This window comes from Lycium barbarum, chromosome 6 (assembly GCF_019175385.1).
Source record: "Lycium barbarum isolate Lr01 chromosome 6, ASM1917538v2, whole genome shotgun sequence".
Classification (NCBI taxonomy): Eukaryota; Viridiplantae; Streptophyta; class Magnoliopsida; order Solanales; family Solanaceae; genus Lycium; species Lycium barbarum.
The window spans coordinates 137,197,466-137,217,089 of NC_083342.1; the positions used below are offsets into that span (position 1 = coordinate 137,197,466).

Sequence of the window (19,624 nt, forward strand, 5' to 3'; positions counted from 1 at the left end):
AAATTTGATAAAAAAATAATAAGTATTGTTTAGGTCCAATCTACATACATTAACAATAGAATATTTTGCACCTTTAAATTAATCGAATTAAAATTCAAAGTATCAACTAATGCTTAAATATTGCTATTGTTTTATCTCAAATAGAGGAAAATATTTTCCTTTTAAACAAATCTTCTTTTTTAAAAAGTATTAATAAATTTTTGCCAACTTTGTATTCGTAGAAAACACTAATATAATAAAGTTTTGGATACAGAGCACAAACTACAATGTTATATTAATCGTGTTTTGAACAAAATCAGTGCAAACTTATGTATGTTTATTAGCAAATGTTATATATATATATATATATAATCCAAAGTGTTGGGCCCGTGCACAGCACGGGGATACGCTCTCTAGTTACTAGGAAAAAAAAAAAAAGATGACCTTAATTTCGGCGTGAAGTGCTTGACTACCATTTTGCTCCATTTTTTCTAGTTTCATTATCCTATTTTGAGGTTTATTTCTAGTATTGATGATTTTAAGCAGCAACAACAACAACAATATACCCAGTGAATCTCACAATGTGGGTCTGAGGAGGGTAGAGTGTACGCAGACCTTACCCCTACCTTAGGTAGGGAGGCTGTTTCCGGAAGTATTGATGATTTTATGGTTAAAAGAAAATGTTTAGAATAAATGTACCTGGAGATTTAGATAAAATTGCATTATACGATATAATTAGAAGTCAAATTAACTTCAACTAAACTTACATTGATAGTAGGGAAAAGGGTCAAAAATGCCTTTCTACTTTGGTAAAAAGGCTAAAAATATCCTCCATTATAAATTTGGGTAAAAAATATCCTTCCCGTCATGAAAGTTTTTAAATGTACTCCTGTCTTAACGGAAATCCCCAACATAACGTGAATTCACTTGTAAAACCATTCTATTTAACCCGATCCAACTATATAAAAAATTCATATGTGACCAATTTGTTTCCGAGTACTACATCTGGAGCCACTAGGCACAGGAGTGAATAACCTATATGGATTTTTATTTAGTTGGGTCAAGTTTAAATGAATTTTTTTTTTAAATAAATCGGATTATATTGGGATTTCCGTTAGGACAGGGGTATATTTAAAAACTTTCATGATGGGAGGAGTATTTTTAACCCAAATTTATAACATAGGATATTTTTAGCCCTTTTCTCAGAGTAGAGGGGTGTTTTTGACCCTTTTCCCTCGATAGTATTATCTTTCTTTTTTCTTTTGCTACATTAAAATTAGATTAGTCTAAACAGTACTATTTGACTTCGGCCTTTTTTACATGCCACAAAATCATGAGTTAACAACACTTCTGGTTGATTGCAACTTACAGACTTCAATGTAAATTTACACTTAGCACTAATGATATTTGCACGGAATATATATTGGAAGAAAAAAAATGCAAAAGTCATAGATAGCCCCCTAAACTTTGCCACATTTTCCTCATGGCTACCTAAACCTAAGATTGTTCCAATTTGATACTTAAACTACTCTGAATTTGTACCACATAAGCAGCTTTTGACTACATGGCAGCTCATCTGTGTTGCACGCAAAATGTGCGCGTGAAGGGGTATTTTGTTGCTTACATGGCAACTTCCAATGTTAATATTAACCTCTTTTGGTTAATAACCCCAAATTTAAAACCCCAAATTTCCAAATTCTCTTCTTTCTCCCCCGTTTCTCTCTCTTCTTTCTGTTCAATTTTTGTCTTCCTTCTCTCTTCTCTCTCGATTTATAGTTGTTGTTGTGTGTATTCTCTCTTGGTTCTCTCTTCTTTATAACAATGTCACAAAATTCAGGGGTTATAGATGAAAATGTTATTTGTAATTGTGGTAATTCTTGTAATTTAAGAACTTCGAGAACAGTTAACAACTCAGGTCGTAGATTTTTTGGTTGCAAGATGCCAAAAGTGAGTAGCTATTTTAAAATTTTGATTTTTGAAAATTTGATTTTTGAAAATTTAATTTTCGGCCATTTTTTTGGATTTGTTTGTATTCATAATCTTCTTTTCGTTTTATGTAGGATAAAGGTGAATGTGGCTATTTTAGATGGATTGATCCTTCTCCAGAGGTTGAGCTTTTGAAGGAGAAGCTTAAAGAGGTTGAAGAAGAGAGGGATACATTGAAACATAAAATGAAGGAACTTGGAGGCAAATTTGATTCATTGAAACAAAAATTGAAGGAAATTAAGCAGGAAAGCGACTGTGCAAAAGTCAAATTCAACAGGCTTGTCGTTGTTCTTCTATGTTTATTACTGGCAAAAATTAGCTTTGGGTAGTCTAATTGTTTCCTAGTTACTGTTTGTAATGTTCCTACAAAGATTTTCTTCTATGTTTGTAGTACTGTTTTGGTTATTAGATTTTGTGAATTACTTAGCTTGTGTTTGGCGTTGTGAATTAGTCACAAATATGACATGAAAAGAAGCTGCAAATATAAATCAGCAAAGAAACATAGCAATTGTTCATTAAAAGGAAAACAAGCATCATACATAGAAAAGAAAATAGAGACCTAGTCAACAACTATCACCTCTTCCTTCTTTTGAACATTGAATCCTATGCCCTTCGTGCACTTACACTCGCAAACCCAAATACAGAGTATATCTCCCTCTGTCAATAGCTCGGATTCCACAAAGTCTTTCCACCCGAGACAAAGGCACGCGTGTTTTCCAGTTTTGTAGGTCATAGCGTAACGTTTATCTCCATAAGCAACAACGGCATAGGTTTTTTTGGTTAGTAGAACGTCAAGAATATTACTAGGAAGCATCTGCAAAAAAACCATGAAAAATTACTAAACTATTGTAATAAAAATAGCAAATGAAACATGGATGCTAAATTAAAACGCACGAAATCATCACTTTATCCGTATGAACATGTTAATTTCTTCTCGAAATATGACAACATTTGTTAGGTTAATGAACTTGTTTTAAGAAGTGAATGGGATAATTTGAATGAGATGAAGTGAATGGGATAATTTGAATGGGATGAAGTGAATGGGTTTTATAGATGGTTGAAATGGAATATTAAGTGAATTGGATGAAGTTGGATGGAGTGAATTGAATTCGGTTGATGTGGTCTTTGATTTATGGCCTAGTTAGTTGTATTTGACTCCAACCGTTTCATTTATTTGGTTGTTGAGTACTTTGACCCATTTATTGTGTTTTTTGTCTTGAATAGGCACAACTGCTACAACTGTCTATATTCCAGCACAAATGTTAATCTGCCCTGTGCATATTTGACTCATTGGCAGAAATTGAAGAGTAGCATTGGCACAAATTTCATTGGCACAAATCAAAGAGTACCATTGCTAATGTCATTGGCAAAACTGCCCAATACCAAATTAATGCATAATAATAAGTCTAGATAGACAGCACTGTTGCAGTTTACATATACTAAAGACATTGTTTCAAATACCCTAAATGTGACAAATTTCCTACATTAACTACTTGTTGGAGCTTCCTTCTGCTGAAGATCTGCTTGCTACTGATGCAGCGTTTTGGTTTCTCTTGTTAGCTCTCATTTCGGATAGTTGTGATGTGGTCATTGCATCCTTTCCTTGTCATTTCAGTCCACGAGCTTTATAACCAATATCAATATTTGTTGGTGAAGCACACTTCAAGTTTGTTGCACAATGTAGAACCCCCTCACTTGATGTACCAGGCTTCAATTAAAATGTGAAACATTAGTAAATTGTGTTGAACAAAGATAAAGACAAATCATAAAGTGAACTTACATTAAAGACTTGTGCTCCAGTAACAAGATTAGAGTATACACCAAAATCAGTTGTAGGCCTACTTTTATTTCCAGTAACTGCAGCAAAACTAGCAGTAGTATATGCCCTTTTGTGGCCTGATAATGGTGGCAATTGACTTGAAGAAGAGTCTCTTGCACTCACAAATGGTACCCCTCTTGCATTTGTGAATTTTTTTCTGCCCCTTCCCCTGCCAGCTCCAACTTGAGCCCTCTTTTGTGCACTTGTGTCACCACAAATTGGGCTTGACTATGTAGTTGCATAAGCTGAACTAGCAGTTGGATATGCAGGACCCTTCATTCTAGACTATATTACACAATTAAAAATGTAAATGATCCAAAGTGTATAAATTGTGCAATTTAAATGAAGATGTAAATGACTTTTAAAAGATATACTTATTGCTGGTGTTGGAGCAACAGTTTGGGCATCTTTTGGCACAGAACTTGTGTCACTACAAATAGAGCTAGATTGAGTTGGTGGAGTTGGTTGAGATTGACTTTTTTGCCTTTCAGTTGAGGGTATTGGTTGACAAGGATCACCTATTCCATGCTAGCAAACAGAAACAACGGGATGAAAATTAGGGATTTATATGTAAGAAACTAAAGTTAAGAATATGACAAATTCAATTGTACTTACTCCTCTTCCACAGGCAGTCTTGTTATGGCCAACTTGTTTGCACAGTGAACAAGGCATCTTCACACCCTTTTTTGACAACTTTCCATATTTCTTTGGCTTATCTTTATCCTTCATTCTTTTCTTCTTTGGTCTACCAGGCATTTTTCTTGGCACTGGAGGCTCTATTGATGGGTTTATAGTCTTAGGCCACATCCTCGTATTAGTAATAGGTTGGATGAAGTGACTATAAGCCTTAAGAAATGTTTCCTTCCTATACCAATGCTCTACATGTGCATCAAGATCTAGATTCAAGTAATAATAAGCACAAACAACATGAGGGCAAGGAATACCCCCTAACATCCATAGCCTACAGTCACAATATTTCTTATCCAAGTGGACAACAAATGTGAACCCACCATCTCTAATTTCAAAACCATGCACCCCATTCCATTGAACATGACACCTATTAGACAATTCCTTGTTCTCTTCTAATATTCTTCTTGTCATAGGGGCAATATCATCAATCCAAGTTTCAGCAAATTTGATCATGTCTACATGCCTATTCATCATATTATGCCTAATTTCCTCTAAGATGGTGATAATAGATTTATGTCTAGCAGCTAAGATCCAAGAATTTAAAGTCTCACATATGTTATTTTCCACAACATCACACTTGGAATGAAACTTGAAATATGCCCTACAAAATGTAAAAGACTGATAATGCATAAAATCCTCCATTATCTTGGGCTTACCCAATTTGGCCATTTTATCCATCTCCTCTTTAAACTTGACTTCAAAGCTAGCCTTAAAGCATCTCCAAAATTGCTTCCTTCTTTCTTCTCATCTCCATTCTTTGTGTCAATTACTCCAAACATGTCTAGCACATCTCCTTGTCTCAGCATTTGGCAGCAGCTCCAACAAGACAGGAATAAGTCCCTTCCAAAAATATGTAAAGTACAAAAAAAAAAACAGTTAAACATGCTGAAATGTCCTCTACTAAACTGAAATTTTAAGTAAATGGAACAGAAATGGTACCTTTTGCATATCTGACATTACAGTCAACCCTTCACCATTTCCCAAATTCAGATCAACAATCAAATACTTTATGAACCAATTTCAGCTATGTTTAGTCTCTGTATCCACCACTGCCCAGGCAATAGGATACATTTGGTTGTTCCTATTCTTTCCCACAGCTACCAATAGCTCACCCTTACAAGCTCCTTTGAGAAAACAACCATCAAATCCTATTATTTTTCTGCACCCATCCAACCAGCCTTGCTTAAATGCCTGAAAGCACACATAGAAGTATACAAAAAAGTTTTTCCCACGTTCAGTCTCCTTATCAATTTTAACCCAACAACTACTTTCTGGATTGGTTTGCTTGATCATGTCAGCATAGTCACATAATCTGGAAAATTCCAGATTCCAGTCACCCATATTTTCTATTATATTCTACAGCATAGTCTGCTAGAGCCTTTCTAAATTGTGTTACACCATCAAAGACCATTTTAAGCTCAAAAACTGCCACCTCACAATCTTCATCATACCTAACTTTTTTGCTTTTACTTCTAGAAGGTAAATCTACCCCCCTTACAGCATCTACAACAAGTTGTTCCTCACTATCTTCACTCCAACAGTCAGAGCTATCAATATATTCCTCATCTAACCCAATTTCCCAGCATATTTGTTAGACTTATTTTTCCCAATATCCTCAAACCCTCTATCTATACCACCAGCCTCTCCAACTGGAATTTCTTGAGTTGCAGCAGCCTTTTGTTTCTTTATTTGTTTACTTCTTCTTTCTTGTTTAATAGCTCTCAACTCCTCATCTATATCTGACCCATCTTCTGGTGCTATTTTTCCTAGATCTGAATCACTACTCACACAATCATATATATTACCGTCTACATCAACATCTACTAGATTAGATGCTTCTTCACTTAACTTGTCACTAGCAGCCCCATATACAAACTCAGGAGTAACCCCAACATCCTCCTGATCTAGGTTATCATCAGCAGACCAAACACCCTCTTGATCTAGGTTATCAGCAGCAGCCCCAACACCCTCTTCATCTAAGTTATCAGCAGCTCCAACCCCTTTTGATGACCTAGTTTGACTAGAAAAAACTTCTGGGCCTTTTAAGAGACCAACAGGCCCATCATTTTCAGCCAAGGCAGTAGTATCCAATGAATGAAGGACATATACATGAAAGGGGTCCTCATTTTTTAAGTCTTTTATTAGGTCCAGTAGATGTTGGTCAGACTCAATAACGTTGAATTCTCTAGTATTTGCATCTTGGTAAAAAAAAAAACATCAACTGTTAAATAACCTAATTCTCTAGTATAATAAACCAATTCCATTAGGGAATAGTAGTCTTTCTCGATATACCTGATGACTGGCACTAAAAAGGAATGGTAATTAGGGTCAGGATTTTCTACAAAGGTCCCACCGTAGTGAATGTGTGTAAATATGACCTCCTCCATGATCAATTAGTAAGGTAAACCTGGAAAAAAAATCACAAAATGAATTAATTTCAACAAAATGACCAAAGGGGCACACTTTTAAGGCATATTTTACAGAAATGGGGCAGGGAATATTCTCAAACACATAACCCCAAATCTGAAAATTAAAATCCTAACTTTCTAATCCACTCACCACCGAGAAACGACTACTACAAATATAGTAACGGAAAGGGACAAAATATTTAAAAAACAAACCCCAAAAAAACTAAATTAATCTCAAAAACTAAAACCCTAACAAGCTTAAACAGCCATTATGAACACGATTAACAGCTAATCTAGAGAGATACAAAGGTGTAAGACACTTACACGTAAGATATTATTCAAAAAACACCTTAATCGACGGTGATCATCACAGTCGACTATATCGCCATGAAAGAGAGAGGGATCGAGGAGAGAGAAAGTGTAAATTTGAGAATTAGGTTTTAGTGGTAGGCCCATTTACTTTAGGAAACCATTTAAAAAAAATGGATTTTATTTTTCATGTGGGAGACATTAAATGGAACGAAAGTACACGTAAGCAGGGCGTATATACACGTGCCCAGGTGTTATTTAAAAAAGGGCAAAAGATGCTTATGTGATACAAATTCAGAATAGTTTAGGTATCAAATTAGAACAATCTTAGAATTAAATAGCCACGAGAAAAATGTGGGAAATTTTGAGAGCTATCTATGACTTTTGCCAAAAAAAAAAAAAAAGTTTGATATTTAGTCGTTTTGATAAACGCGCTGTTCTTCCATTTCCTCTTATTCCCTTTTCATTCATTTCCAAGCCACGCTAAGCTTTGACATTTCGTTTGTCTACCCAATTTGTTCTCGTCATTGCTTGCAATATTTTATTTCCCATATAGGCGGAGAAACTCCATATGGTATACGGGAAGATATATGCCACACATAGAAGAGTTTTTACACATTGATCATCTTGGTCAAATCAATGATTGTGAAATATCCATGCTACTTATTCTAGCAGAAAGATGTTGGGAAGACGGCCCTGTCTTCCAACCGCTCTACGACCTTCACCGATATAATACAAGGCCAGACGGGGCTCAAGTTTTCTTCAATAGAATTTGCTCATAATTCTTCTTTCGAAGCATCATCTCTTGGATGCTGAATATAAGATGCATATGTTTTGATTATTGACTCGTAAACATCAATACCTTTCAAATACTCATCCTTGTTCAAGAACTGCAGCAAAAGAGAATGTTTATTAACTAAAGGCCAAAGTCAGATAAAACAAAACTATTTAAACAAGTGAACACAATTTTCAAGTCCAGTCAAAGTTACTATATCACATGCATAAGATGGAAAAGTGGTGAATTCTCAGCTGCTGTGGTCATAATTTACATCATTTCTGGATCATGGCCTCCTGTAAATGTTTGCTTATATGCACCAAACAGTTGATCTGGTAAACAGTAACCATGTACCATTGCATTACATTCTGCTTCCTTTTTTCTGGAGTTCTCAACTTATTCTTTTGGCTTTCTCATAGTAAAACTTTATATTTAAGAGGTTCGAAAAACTGTATGTCTGTTTATGCAGAGACAAAACTACCATGTGCAACAAGCAAGCAATATTAAGTAATGCTCACCTCGTTGTGGTCATGAAGAAGAATGGGAGTGTTTGCCATCGGAGAAAATCCTATTGCTGGCAGGCCTAGCTCCCGAAAATAGCGTGCATCTGTTGATGCAGGAAATATTTCTGGTTTCCCAAGTCTGGCATTAGCTTTGATGATAGCATCTTCAAGCAGTGCCCACCAAATATTGGAACTGTCAACAGCTGTAACGGCTGGCCTTCCGAACTTGTCATTCACAGACACCTTTTGCTTGAACTGTCCAAGAGCAAGGGCATTGTCCAGTCACTTAAATTAACATACAGCACATCCAAATATTGTTCAAATAGACTGCTGACACGAAGTCAAACAATAACAGGTAAGGAATTTAAGAAATCAAACAATAACCAGCGAGGAATTCTATAAAGTAGTATACCTGAAGATAATTTAGAAACTATTATTATCCACCTAAAGAATTCAGAAGGTTGGAATGGTTGAGGACGTGGATTTTCACAGTGGCAAGGAATTTTCCATCCATTTACAAACTTTAGAAGAGGCAGTGATGGTATGGTCCATTCACATTAGCTAGCCTAAGAGTTTCAGACATGAGATTTCCACCCATCCCGCTTTGTTTCCCGCATTCCACTTTTGGAGGGGCTATTTGACCAACTTCGCTAGTAAGATTGAGCTCATTAATTTGTCTCTTAAAAAAATTGAAGTTGCAAAGTTTCTTATTTCAATTTTTTTTTGTAAAACATAGCGCAACGATACTTATTCACCTCTCCAAAACAAACAGGAAAAACAGATCAGGTGATTTATCCTTTTTACTAACCTTTTAAGGAAGCATGTTATCTAACAAATAAGAATTAGTTAACTAATACTAGTAACATGACGACATAATATCGTAAACTTCTGGGAGATGTATTAAAGGAAGCAACCAGTCTCCAACCTCAAGATGAGTTAAATACGTGATTGAATTTCCATTTACAACTTTAGTCTAAAAACTCTTTTTAGTTCCTTCAGAAAATGATTAAAACTGCAGCCATAAAGCGGCGCGTAATCTTACCTATTTAACAGCATCCTGGATTGATGAGGTTGGGGAAATGAACGGAGATGAAATCTCAAAGAGTATGCACGCGAGGACAGTGGTTTCATTTACGAATTTCCTCAGCATGCACATCAATTATATGTTTCAAATCTAGATGTACTCAGGGGTTTTTCATGCTCTTTCAAAAACTCTGGCTGTCTGTGCTTGCAAGGATATCCTTTAAAATGAGACATCCACATGTAACTAGCATTTCACATAATACAGCTCAAGCGTAGCAGGCATTGAAGTAGAAATGCGTCCATGCACATATTAAAGAAGAAAGATACAGCATACGCATGTACACGGAAGGACACAACAAGTTGTAGCCCTCAGAAAGGTAATGAAGAAAGGTTGATGGAAACATAACAGTTAATGTGGGTGGTTTGGAGAGAGAGAAATAGGAGAGCTTTTGAAGGAGTAGAGTCGAGTTTCTCTCAGTTGAGGAGAGTATCCGCTCACTTATTTTCTTTTGGTGTAACCAGAAAGTTCCTCGTAGTGTAGATGACCGGAGTTTGTAGAGAATCATATTGTGTAGATGCTTTACCTTTTGGTATATCCCTTGTATACGGCTAGTTTGGCCATGTTTATGAATAAAAATACCTTTACTTGATTTATTTATTTATTTTAAAAAACTGTAGCAGCTTGAAAGAGAGACTCAATGAAAGCTTCAGATAAACTGCTGGTCAATAGGCTCACTATGCTAACACTTCATGCCAAATTGGATGAGGAAAAGAAAGGTACGAGACAAATTTTGTTTGGTGTATCCACCTCTTCTCCGCACCCAACACAAAGAAAACAGTTAAATGTCAATTGTTCTAGGCCGTTTTCTTTGGAAAAGGACTGAGGTAGTCACCGCATTACAGGTCGTTTACCGCAGCTCTAAAATTAAAGGAGAAGCAAGGATTATTCCTAATACCTCAAAAGTCATGTTGCGTGAAGCAGGTGCCCATTCCTCAGCTATTCGCCTCTCTAAGGATGCCTGATCTGCAGTTGGTGGTACTCTGATGTCAAATCCTGCTTGGGCTTCAGATGGCTGCAGGTTCATGACAAAACCCTGCCACAGAAATAAAGAAGTCCACATTTTAAACTTATTTCAATTCTGATTCTCAAGTGTAGGGAAAGGGGCCATTGATTTACAAGAAAGGCTTGTTCCATAAAACACCCTAAATCTGCTATATTACTTCAAATTTTTGTTAGACTGAACCTCGGATAAACGCATATCAAGACAAACTGTGTAATAAAAAGTTCAAATTCACATAGGAGTTGACTTTATCTCCATTCGCTTAACTACGTCAATACTAACATTTAAACTGTTCAATAAAACCCATTTGAAGTCTTCTTTACTTTGTAAAAAACGTTTAAACCCTTATCTCAGTACACGAGTATTTTCCAGGCTAGTACTCAGCACTTGATGGCATTGAATGAATAAGCTCAAACAAAGACTGCACGAATTCGTAATAGTACACAAAGTGCTAAAATATCATGAAGTGAGAATGAAAGAGCTAGGCTTACTTACAGAGGGAGAAGGGGTGCCAGATTTCAAGAAGACCATATTAACAGAAATGACCTCGCCTTCAGCTTTCAGTCGGGCCTTAACTAGATCGAACTGCGCAGCTCTGAATCTCCTTATAGTTTCGATGCTTTTAAGCAGATTCTCCATGGCAGTATTATCATAGAGCTTAGCCCCGTGTCCAGGAGCACCCACGGCCTTAACGACCAGCCACCAGGGGGACCTCTCTCCATAGAATGCACGATAGCTGTCGGTGGGAGAAGCCAAGCCTTCATCAAGTACAATCCCAACATTCATCTTGGCAAAGGCATCGGAATCAGCAAACTTTCCGGCACCATCAATTCCACCGATCTCCTCGTCGGGAACGTAGGAGAGGTAGACAGTGCGCAGCGGGCGGAAGCCAGAAGCCTTGAGTTTTCGAATGGCCTCCAGGTACTGCAACCCCACGCACTTCATGTCCTGAGAACCCCGGGCGTAGATGTTGCCGGTGGTGGAATCTAAGTGGGCGGAGAGAGGCGGGTGAGTCCACTTGTGATGCTCCGAAGGGACAATATCGGTATGTGAGTTGAGGAGGATGGAAGGGAGGCTGGGGTCCTTGCCTTCCCATTTGAGCAGAATCAAAGGCTTGCCCTCGACGAGCTCCAGGGTCCGGGACTCGAGGGATAGAGACTCGGCCTGCGATCTTATAAAGTGGGCAGCTTCATAGTAGTTGGGGTGAGGTTGGGCTGTGTTGATCTGAAGGTACTGCTGGAATCTTGATATGACTGTAGACGGATCTTCCGCCGCCGTCGCTGTGACCAACAACAGCAATGACAGACAACGATGATAACAGTGCAAACTCATCACTGTGTTTGACTTCAAAATAATGGGGAGAGTTTGCCAAGTAAAGTGGAAAAATCCTTTTTGTCTTTTCGGATAAGGCACTGTTTCGACACATTTAATTTTTTTGGCTTCTATTACCCCTAAATTTATCTAAAATAGTATAATGACTAGGGGTAACGTGTGTGTTTAAAGAGAGTGACAAACGTAAAAAATGAGAAAATTTAATTTTTTTAAAAAACAAAATCTGTATTTTCTTAATATATGAAAAACTGAATTGTATTTTAAAAAATCCGATTTTTAGAAAACAAATCTGGAAAACTGAGTGTTCTTATTAAAAATTTGGACATATTTTAAATCTATAAAACTGATTATTTTTAAAATAAATCTACTTTTCCGAATTTAGTTTTAAAAAACGGGATTTCCACATTTTTAAAAAATAATTAATTTTTCAAAAGATTTATAAAAATTCCCTTTTTTCACATTTTGACAAGAAAAACGCTTTTTTCAAAAGATAATTAATTTAGTTTTAAAAAACGGGATTTCCACATTTTTAAAAAATAATTAATTTTTCAAAAGATTTATAAAAATTCCCTTTTTTCACATTTTGACAAGAAAAACGCTTTTTTCAAAAGATAATTAATTTAGTTTTAAAAAACGGGATTTCCACATTTTTAAAAAATAATTAATTTTTCAAAAGATTTATAAAAATTCCGTTTTTTCACATTTTGACAAGAAAAACACTTTTTCCTAATTATATTTGAAAAATAAAAGTGTCCTAAGAAAATGGAATCATGAAAATCAATATTTTTTAAGACATTTTAAAAAAATAATCAAGTTTTCCATATTTTTAAAAATCCATTTTTCGATATTTAAAAAAAAAATCATGTTTTCAGTTTTGTTTAAAAAAAAATGGGTTTTAAAAAAAATCAAATTTTTAGATTTTTTAAATATTTTTAAAAAATCGGGTTTTAAAAATCATCTTTTTTAAAGAAAATTCAGTTTTTTTAATTTAAAAAAATCCATGTTTTCAGTTTTGTTTTTTTTTAAAAAAAATCAAATGGGTTTTTAAAAAAAAACAAATTTTCAATTTTTTTTTTTTTTAAAACGGGTTTTAAAAATCATTTTTCTAGAAAATTCAGTTTTTAAAAATTTTTTAATCCATGTTTTTAGTTTTGTTTTAAAAAAAACAAATTTTCAATTTTTAATCATTTTTTTTTAAAGAAAATTCAAATTTTTTAAAAAACAATTGACACGTAAGCTAAAAAAATTTAAAAAAATAGAGAGAAATAAATAAATACACATATAGCAAGGAGAGTCAGTGTATGTCACTCTCTCATATGAAATGGGCATGGGCGTTAAGGGGGTAATTATTCCGTTTTAAATAAGTTTAGGGGGTAATAAAATCCAAGAAAAGGTAAGGTGTATCGTAGCAACTTCGGGTATAGTTCAGGAGGGTAATAGTGTCTTATCCCTCTCTTTTGCAGAACACATATTTTTATCGCATATCTCCCAGTTAGGCGTGGACAAATAAAACCGAGAGAGCGCACCAAACTGATAATCGGAGTCAAATTAAGAAAAAAACTCGACTAGTGATTTGGTTCAACTTGGTTTGGTATTAAAATTAAAAAAAAAATCGAGCATAATTGGTTTGGTTTGGTTTGGTCTTAACTAAAATAAAATCAAACCAAACCAACCCTACATTACATGTATACAATTTTAAAAGATATTTTATACATAAAACATTTATTTATAATGTAACTTATAAATAATTTTTAAATTTTACATAGTTTTAACATATTATTTCAAGATTTGACTTAGAACTTTGAATGGTTCAATAAACTTTATAGCCCATAGATATTATTAAATCAATTAAAGTTCAAATCAAAACTAAATTGATACTAATACTAACATAGAAATTAAATTTTAACATGAGGAAGAACAATAATGTTGGATATCTATTCTTAGTTTTATTGGTTTAGACAGAGAAAATAAACAATTTAATTTAGTTTTTTTAATATTTAGTCGTGTAATTAATACTTATTTTAGCATGACTTAGTACTTTTAAATTATGATCATTTTCATTATGGCTTAGGGTTTTCATTATCTTTTTTGTCACATTTTGTGTTATATTTTTAAGAAACGTCTTAATTAGATAGTTGTATCTTGTTAGAACTAAAGAAATATTTGAAGCACAAAAAATGTGTCTTGTATGAAGACTTTACCCGAAAACCCCGACTTTTGTTGGTTGGTTTGATTTATAAATTTAAAAACCCGACACGGTTGATTTGGTTTGGTGTTTGAAAAACTCGAACCAACCCGATCCACGTACACCCCTACTTCCAGTAATACTCCCTCTGTTTCAATTTGTTCTCTTACTTTTCTTTTTAGTTCTTTCCAAAAATAATGTTTCCTTCTTTTTACTCCAACTTTCCACATGACATGTTTAAGACCACAAGATTAACGAACATTTTAATACCTTCTACATATCTTTAGTTAATAACCACGCGATTCAAAACTCTACTTTACTTTTTAAAACTTTGTGTCAAGACAAACAAAATGAAACAAGGGAATACATATCAAGGTTCAAACAATGAAAATGAGTGAAAATAAAATATTACATATTTTATTATTGTTATCTAAATGAAAATTAATGATAGAGTTATTATGATCTTATACATATGACTTTATTATCAATCAAAAAAGTACATGATATTATTGTATTTTAATAAAACAGATTAAGAAGAAGAAAAAGATTACTTGCCACTTTTTTATTTGTTAAAGAGATTTTAAAAGAAAAAAACAAGAAAATCCTTGAAAAAATATTAGGAAAAGAAGCACTATGTTTATTAGTAAAAGGGAATTTTTGACCTAATTAAGTAACAATAGGGGCATTTTTGGACCAAATTAGTAACAACAGGGGCATTTTTGGACCAAACTAGTAACGGGGCATTTTTATTCAATTTCTCATAGTTTAAAGACATTTTTGACCTTTTTGAAATAAAATATGAAATAGAAATTTGGGGTAGGTGGGGTGGGGTGGGGTGGGGTAGAGTGTGGGGGTGAGTTTGGGTGGAGGTGGGGGTGGGCATGGCGTAGCTGGGTATTTTTCAAAGAAATATTTTCCGCTAACCAATTGAACATGAAAATAAGTAAGAAATTCACTTATTCTTCAAGAACACATTTTCCTCCATACGAACACTCCCTTAATGGAAAATCAAAATTCCTTTGGACGTTTTTGGGAAAAGAACACAAATATCCACAGAACACAAACTAATTACATAGCCCTACCCCTTAACCTTTCTACACCAAAAGTAATTACCCTTTTTACCCATTATAGCTTTTATAGGTAATTGTTTCTTTTTTCTTCTTTTCTTTCTTTTCGCCTTTTCTTTTTTCTCCTTTTTTTTCATTTATTTTTTCTCTAAATCACATTATTATTTATTTTATTTTTTCACCATAATCCGATTTCATATTTAATTCTAACTCATTTTTTTCTACTTTATTATTTTTTAAAATTTCTTTATTTCATGTTCCCTTTTTAATTTCATTTAATTCTTTTTTTTTAATCTATAATCTGATTTCATTTGTTGCTCCTTTTTTTTCTCTATATTTTAATTTCATTTCTTTTTTTTCTTTTGGTCTTTTTCTTTATTATTCTTTTTAATTCCTTGTGAATTTCATTCACTTTTTTCTCTTGTTCTACTTTTTTTTTTCGTAATCTAGTTCTATACACCTTTTGGTTTCTTTATTTTTGTTTTTCTTTTTTCAATATCGATAAAAAAGATAACTTATATATTATATTTATTTTTATCTCTTTTCTATATCAATTATCAAAAAATAAACTTATTCTAGCATAAAGTATACCAAATTAGTAGTCGTTGAAATATATTGCTGCAATATACTATGATACCCACATGATTTATATCATATACTGACAGGGTATCAAAGACTGGTTCATTCTTTCAAAAAACACTCATTAGTCCTCTATGATACCAACATAGTATTAATTATACACTGACGGGGTATCATGGAGGAATGACCGTTCATTTGTTCAAGAAAAATATTCAGTCCTCTATGATACCAAAACTGGTATAGATCATATACTGACAGGATATCCTAGATGGCAGATACAATCCTTAAAAAACACGACTTAATTCTGTATGATGCTCACATGGTATATGTCATATAGTAATAGGATATTATAAAGGACTGATTCATTTCTTCAAAAGAATATATTACTCAATCCTCTAAAATACCCACACGGTATATGTTATGCCCCGAACCTAGGCCTGGACGTAACACGACGTTTGGTGCCTGACTGTATGTGACCTAGCGAACCATATGGCTGGCTGAATCAACACGAGACATGTACGGATCCGGAATATAAGTTAAAACATGAATAGTGTGAACAAAACATGTGACATCATAATAATACTGAAAATATTGTTTAAAACATAAGTACAGAAACAGTCTAAAAACATAATAGTGTAGCCCACAAGGCTGAACATAATTGAATACCCAACACAACATGACTGACTAGTCTATGAAACCTCTAACATGAGTCTGAGATATTGGGACAAGGACCTCAGCATACCTGACTGTCTAACATGACATGACTACTAAAAAGTAAAAGCAATGCCCCGAAAGAAGTGGGGCTCACCAATTAGCCGATACGATAAAGTCCTAACGAGCAAATCTGTCATCCTGTAAATTAATGTCGGCATCGTGAAATGTTGGTCCCAGGAAATAGGGATGTAAATAAACTGAAATTGTACTTATATGTAAAATAACCGAATGAAAAAACAGTAAGTGGTGTGCCGAGGGAATGGGCAACCCAAATCAATAACATAATTACATAAAGTAATACGAAACTGAAACTACACCTATAAATTGTACTGAACATGGACATGATCGTGACTTGACATGAATATATATATATATATATATTAGTAAAAGCAACATGTAATCCACTACGTGAGCACGTGGCGTCTAGTCTCTGACTCGACCAATTGGGCCATCTCATACCTTGTCGGGGAACGAGACATGAACATGACATGAATGGATCCATAAATAAAAATCCCATAGAGGATAACATGAAGGAATCGTCCTAACTGGGCAGAGCAATCCTTATCCTACACTGGCATACGTAGTTTCAGGTATTAAAGCTTCTCGATGATACGTGTAGCTCCCAAAAACATGAACATGAACATGTTTGGTTGAAAAGCCAATGACTTGTATAATATGACTTGTATGTATAATCTAACTTGTAAATGGATATATAATATAACTTGTATGAAGCATGAAAACATGTAAAATTTGTAGAACGAAAATATTTAACCATCGCATATTCAATTTGGAATTTTGGTTCTTCCCAGAATTTATACTACTTTATAATGTATACAAAATAAAACAGTGGATTATACCAAGCAAATTACTTCTTTTAAATTTGAATACAAATGAAAATCTTAGTCAAAATAAAAACATCAATAAAAATCAAAAATCAAATAAAAAAATAAAGAATCGAATTCAAGAAGCAAAAGAACCTGCAAGTCAATGAGAAAGAGAGTGTGGATCAGATATAGAAAACAAAGTAAATCTGCGCCATATTCTCTCACTCTCAAGCCCTGTTCTCTCAAAACATAAAAAGGATCTTGAAAAAGATTACGCAGAATCAGACACAAAGAAGGGTAAAAGGAAAAAACAATACAAAATGTGAGTATTCATGGAATACAAACAGATTCGCGGTAGTCGAAATGATATTCATGAATACAAATAATGGAAACATGATTGTGCGTGACAACAGATAAAAGTTGACATGTATCTAGGGTTTATCATGAATTGAGACGTAATTTCGTAACTCAGAGGAGAAATCGTGTTTTTGTGAATTAAATGTGGCGTGGGGAATAACAATGATGTTCCTTCACGTGGATAGAAATCCTACATACCTTAATCACTATAAAACTTGAAGAAAAGGTCTGAACTCTTGAAGAAGAACCCCAACAATCTGAACTTGAAACCTTGATGAGGGTTTTCTTGAAAACCCTAAGATTGTAGCGTAGAATCTTGTTAAGAATCAATGTATAAGTGTTACAATTACTTAGGAATAAATGGGAGAGACTCACCTTGATGTGGGAGGATGAGGAGAGGAGAGAAAAGTCATGCTAGGACTTGAAGAACTTATAACAACCTGAAAAATATTGGGCCTTGACCCATCTAAGGTACTTAGGTATTAAGTCTTGGCCCATTTCTAGACTTCAATCATTAGCATTTTACCCACTTCTTTGGTACCTGCTTGATAACATAATTTAAAAAAAAAAACATCAGCATAGTTCCACGGAAGAAAAAATAATAAACAAGAGTTACGGGGAAAGGAAGTGAAGAAAATAAGCTAGAAACTTAGAACCAGATAAGAATAATTCAAGATCCAACTAGTTTCTCTACTCTTGACTTTGCAAGTAAGTTCTCTCATTACTAAATTCATTCTTTTGTTGGGTAGGGAGCAATAAGAACTAAGATTTAGAATCAAATAAATTGGAATTTTCTTCTAGAGTTCTAAATTTGGGGAATGAAACTGAAAAACATGTTGTTGGTATGCTTTGTCCAAACAGAGAATAACAGTAGCTAGAAATCAAATTTTAGTAACTTGATGAGCATAGGTTAATTGGGGAAAATTGGCATCTGATAGCCCACATGTGACTCGAATATTTCTTTATATATTTTAGATAACTGATACTTCAAGGAGACAATTGTCGGAAGCGAATTGGAGTTATTCGGCAAGAGTACAATGAGTGATAATTCCTTTTATAGTTGATTTTTTTTTATTGTAGCATGTTAAATTCGTTTTCTTGCATAGAACTGGTTTTCTAACGAAAGAGATTATTTGCACGTGGACAAGCAACAGTATGACCTTATATATGAAAACAAATCGATTCACTTTTACATACTGGATGTTCTTGAAATATGTCATTTATGAGTTGTTATATTTTTTTTTCTGATAAGGATGAGTTGATATGTACTGCTGGATTTAATTCTTGACACGGAAAGAATAGATTTATATTATGAAAAAAGAACTTTTGGAAGAACCTTTGCCAGATTCGCCGTTATATAACATCGGGATCGTTAGACCTGGTGCACCTTGTAAGTGAACTCGTATTATACAAAGGCTCTCTAGAACCTAGCTGACGGGATAGTCAGACGACTATGGTAAATACATAGTGTCAGAATGTATATTTCGATACTGGCATAGGGACCTCCCAATAAATAAGAACGTGATTATTTAACTAGTTTAAACATAGTTTTCACAGATGTATTGTTCTGTTAGTTTAAAGGAGATATCTTTTGATGATTTTACATGTTTTATGATTTCTTATACGTATGCTTGTCCCAAATAAAACGCTATGGTTGATATTATTACTCACTCAGTCGGTGTTATTGACCCCACTCCCTTGTTTATTTTCCTACAGATAACTTAGCCGAGGGTGACATTCTGAATCAGACAGAGCGATAGACATAGCTGACAACGAATCCAATAAACCCCGCACTTGTTTCGCATGGGCCATCATGTTGTTGACTACTATAGTGTATTTTTTTTTTTCAAATCCTATAGTTTTGCTCCTTAAGTCGGTCATCTTATTTTGGCTTGTGTCAGTAAAGAATAGCTTGGGACTTATAAGTTTTGCGAAAGCCCATGGCTTGGGATTCCGATGCTCTATAAAACTTAATATGTTGGTATTGTAGCTTGTTGGATTATTTTAATGAGC

At 34.2% G+C, this 19,624-nt stretch overlaps 3 protein-coding genes across 5 annotated transcripts; 1 reads left to right on the forward strand and 2 right to left on the reverse strand.

The window, feature by feature from the left end:
* Nucleotides 1-1,800: 1,800 nt before the first annotated feature.
* LOC132644769 (uncharacterized) lies at nt 1,801-2,294 on the forward strand. Its single transcript, XM_060361374.1, has 2 exons — nt 1,801-1,926; nt 2,040-2,294. Exons 1-2 carry the CDS (start codon nt 1,801-1,803, stop codon nt 2,292-2,294), a joined length of 381 nt encoding a protein of 126 aa, XP_060217357.1.
* A 1,009-nt stretch (nt 2,295-3,303) lies between these two features.
* Nucleotides 3,304-7,109, reverse strand: LOC132599411 (uncharacterized). Of its 3 annotated transcripts, none has more exons than XM_060312771.1 (4): nt 5,414-7,109; nt 4,400-5,314; nt 3,746-4,312; nt 3,304-3,673 (listed from the first exon to the last, which is right to left on the reverse strand). In XM_060312771.1, exons 2-3 carry the CDS (start codon nt 5,150-5,152, stop codon nt 4,070-4,072), a joined length of 996 nt encoding a protein of 331 aa, XP_060168754.1. In that variant the 5' UTR covers nt 5,153-5,314; nt 5,414-7,109; the 3' UTR covers nt 3,304-3,673; nt 3,746-4,069. The 3 variants fall into 3 exon arrangements, with proteins under 3 accessions (XP_060168754.1, XP_060168755.1, XP_060168753.1); XM_060312772.1 differs by having other exon boundaries at nt 3,746-4,069; nt 4,159-4,312; nt 4,400-7,109; XM_060312770.1 differs by having other exon boundaries at nt 4,400-7,109.
* Nucleotides 7,110-7,687: 578 nt separating this feature from the next.
* Nucleotides 7,688-11,945, reverse strand: LOC132599410 (uncharacterized). Its single transcript, XM_060312769.1, has 4 exons — nt 11,049-11,945; nt 10,449-10,586; nt 8,485-8,724; nt 7,688-8,081 (listed from the first exon to the last, which is right to left on the reverse strand). Exons 1-4 carry the CDS (start codon nt 11,883-11,885, stop codon nt 7,968-7,970), a joined length of 1,329 nt encoding a protein of 442 aa, XP_060168752.1. The 5' UTR covers nt 11,886-11,945; the 3' UTR covers nt 7,688-7,967.
* Between the last annotated feature and the right edge of the window lie 7,679 nt (nt 11,946-19,624).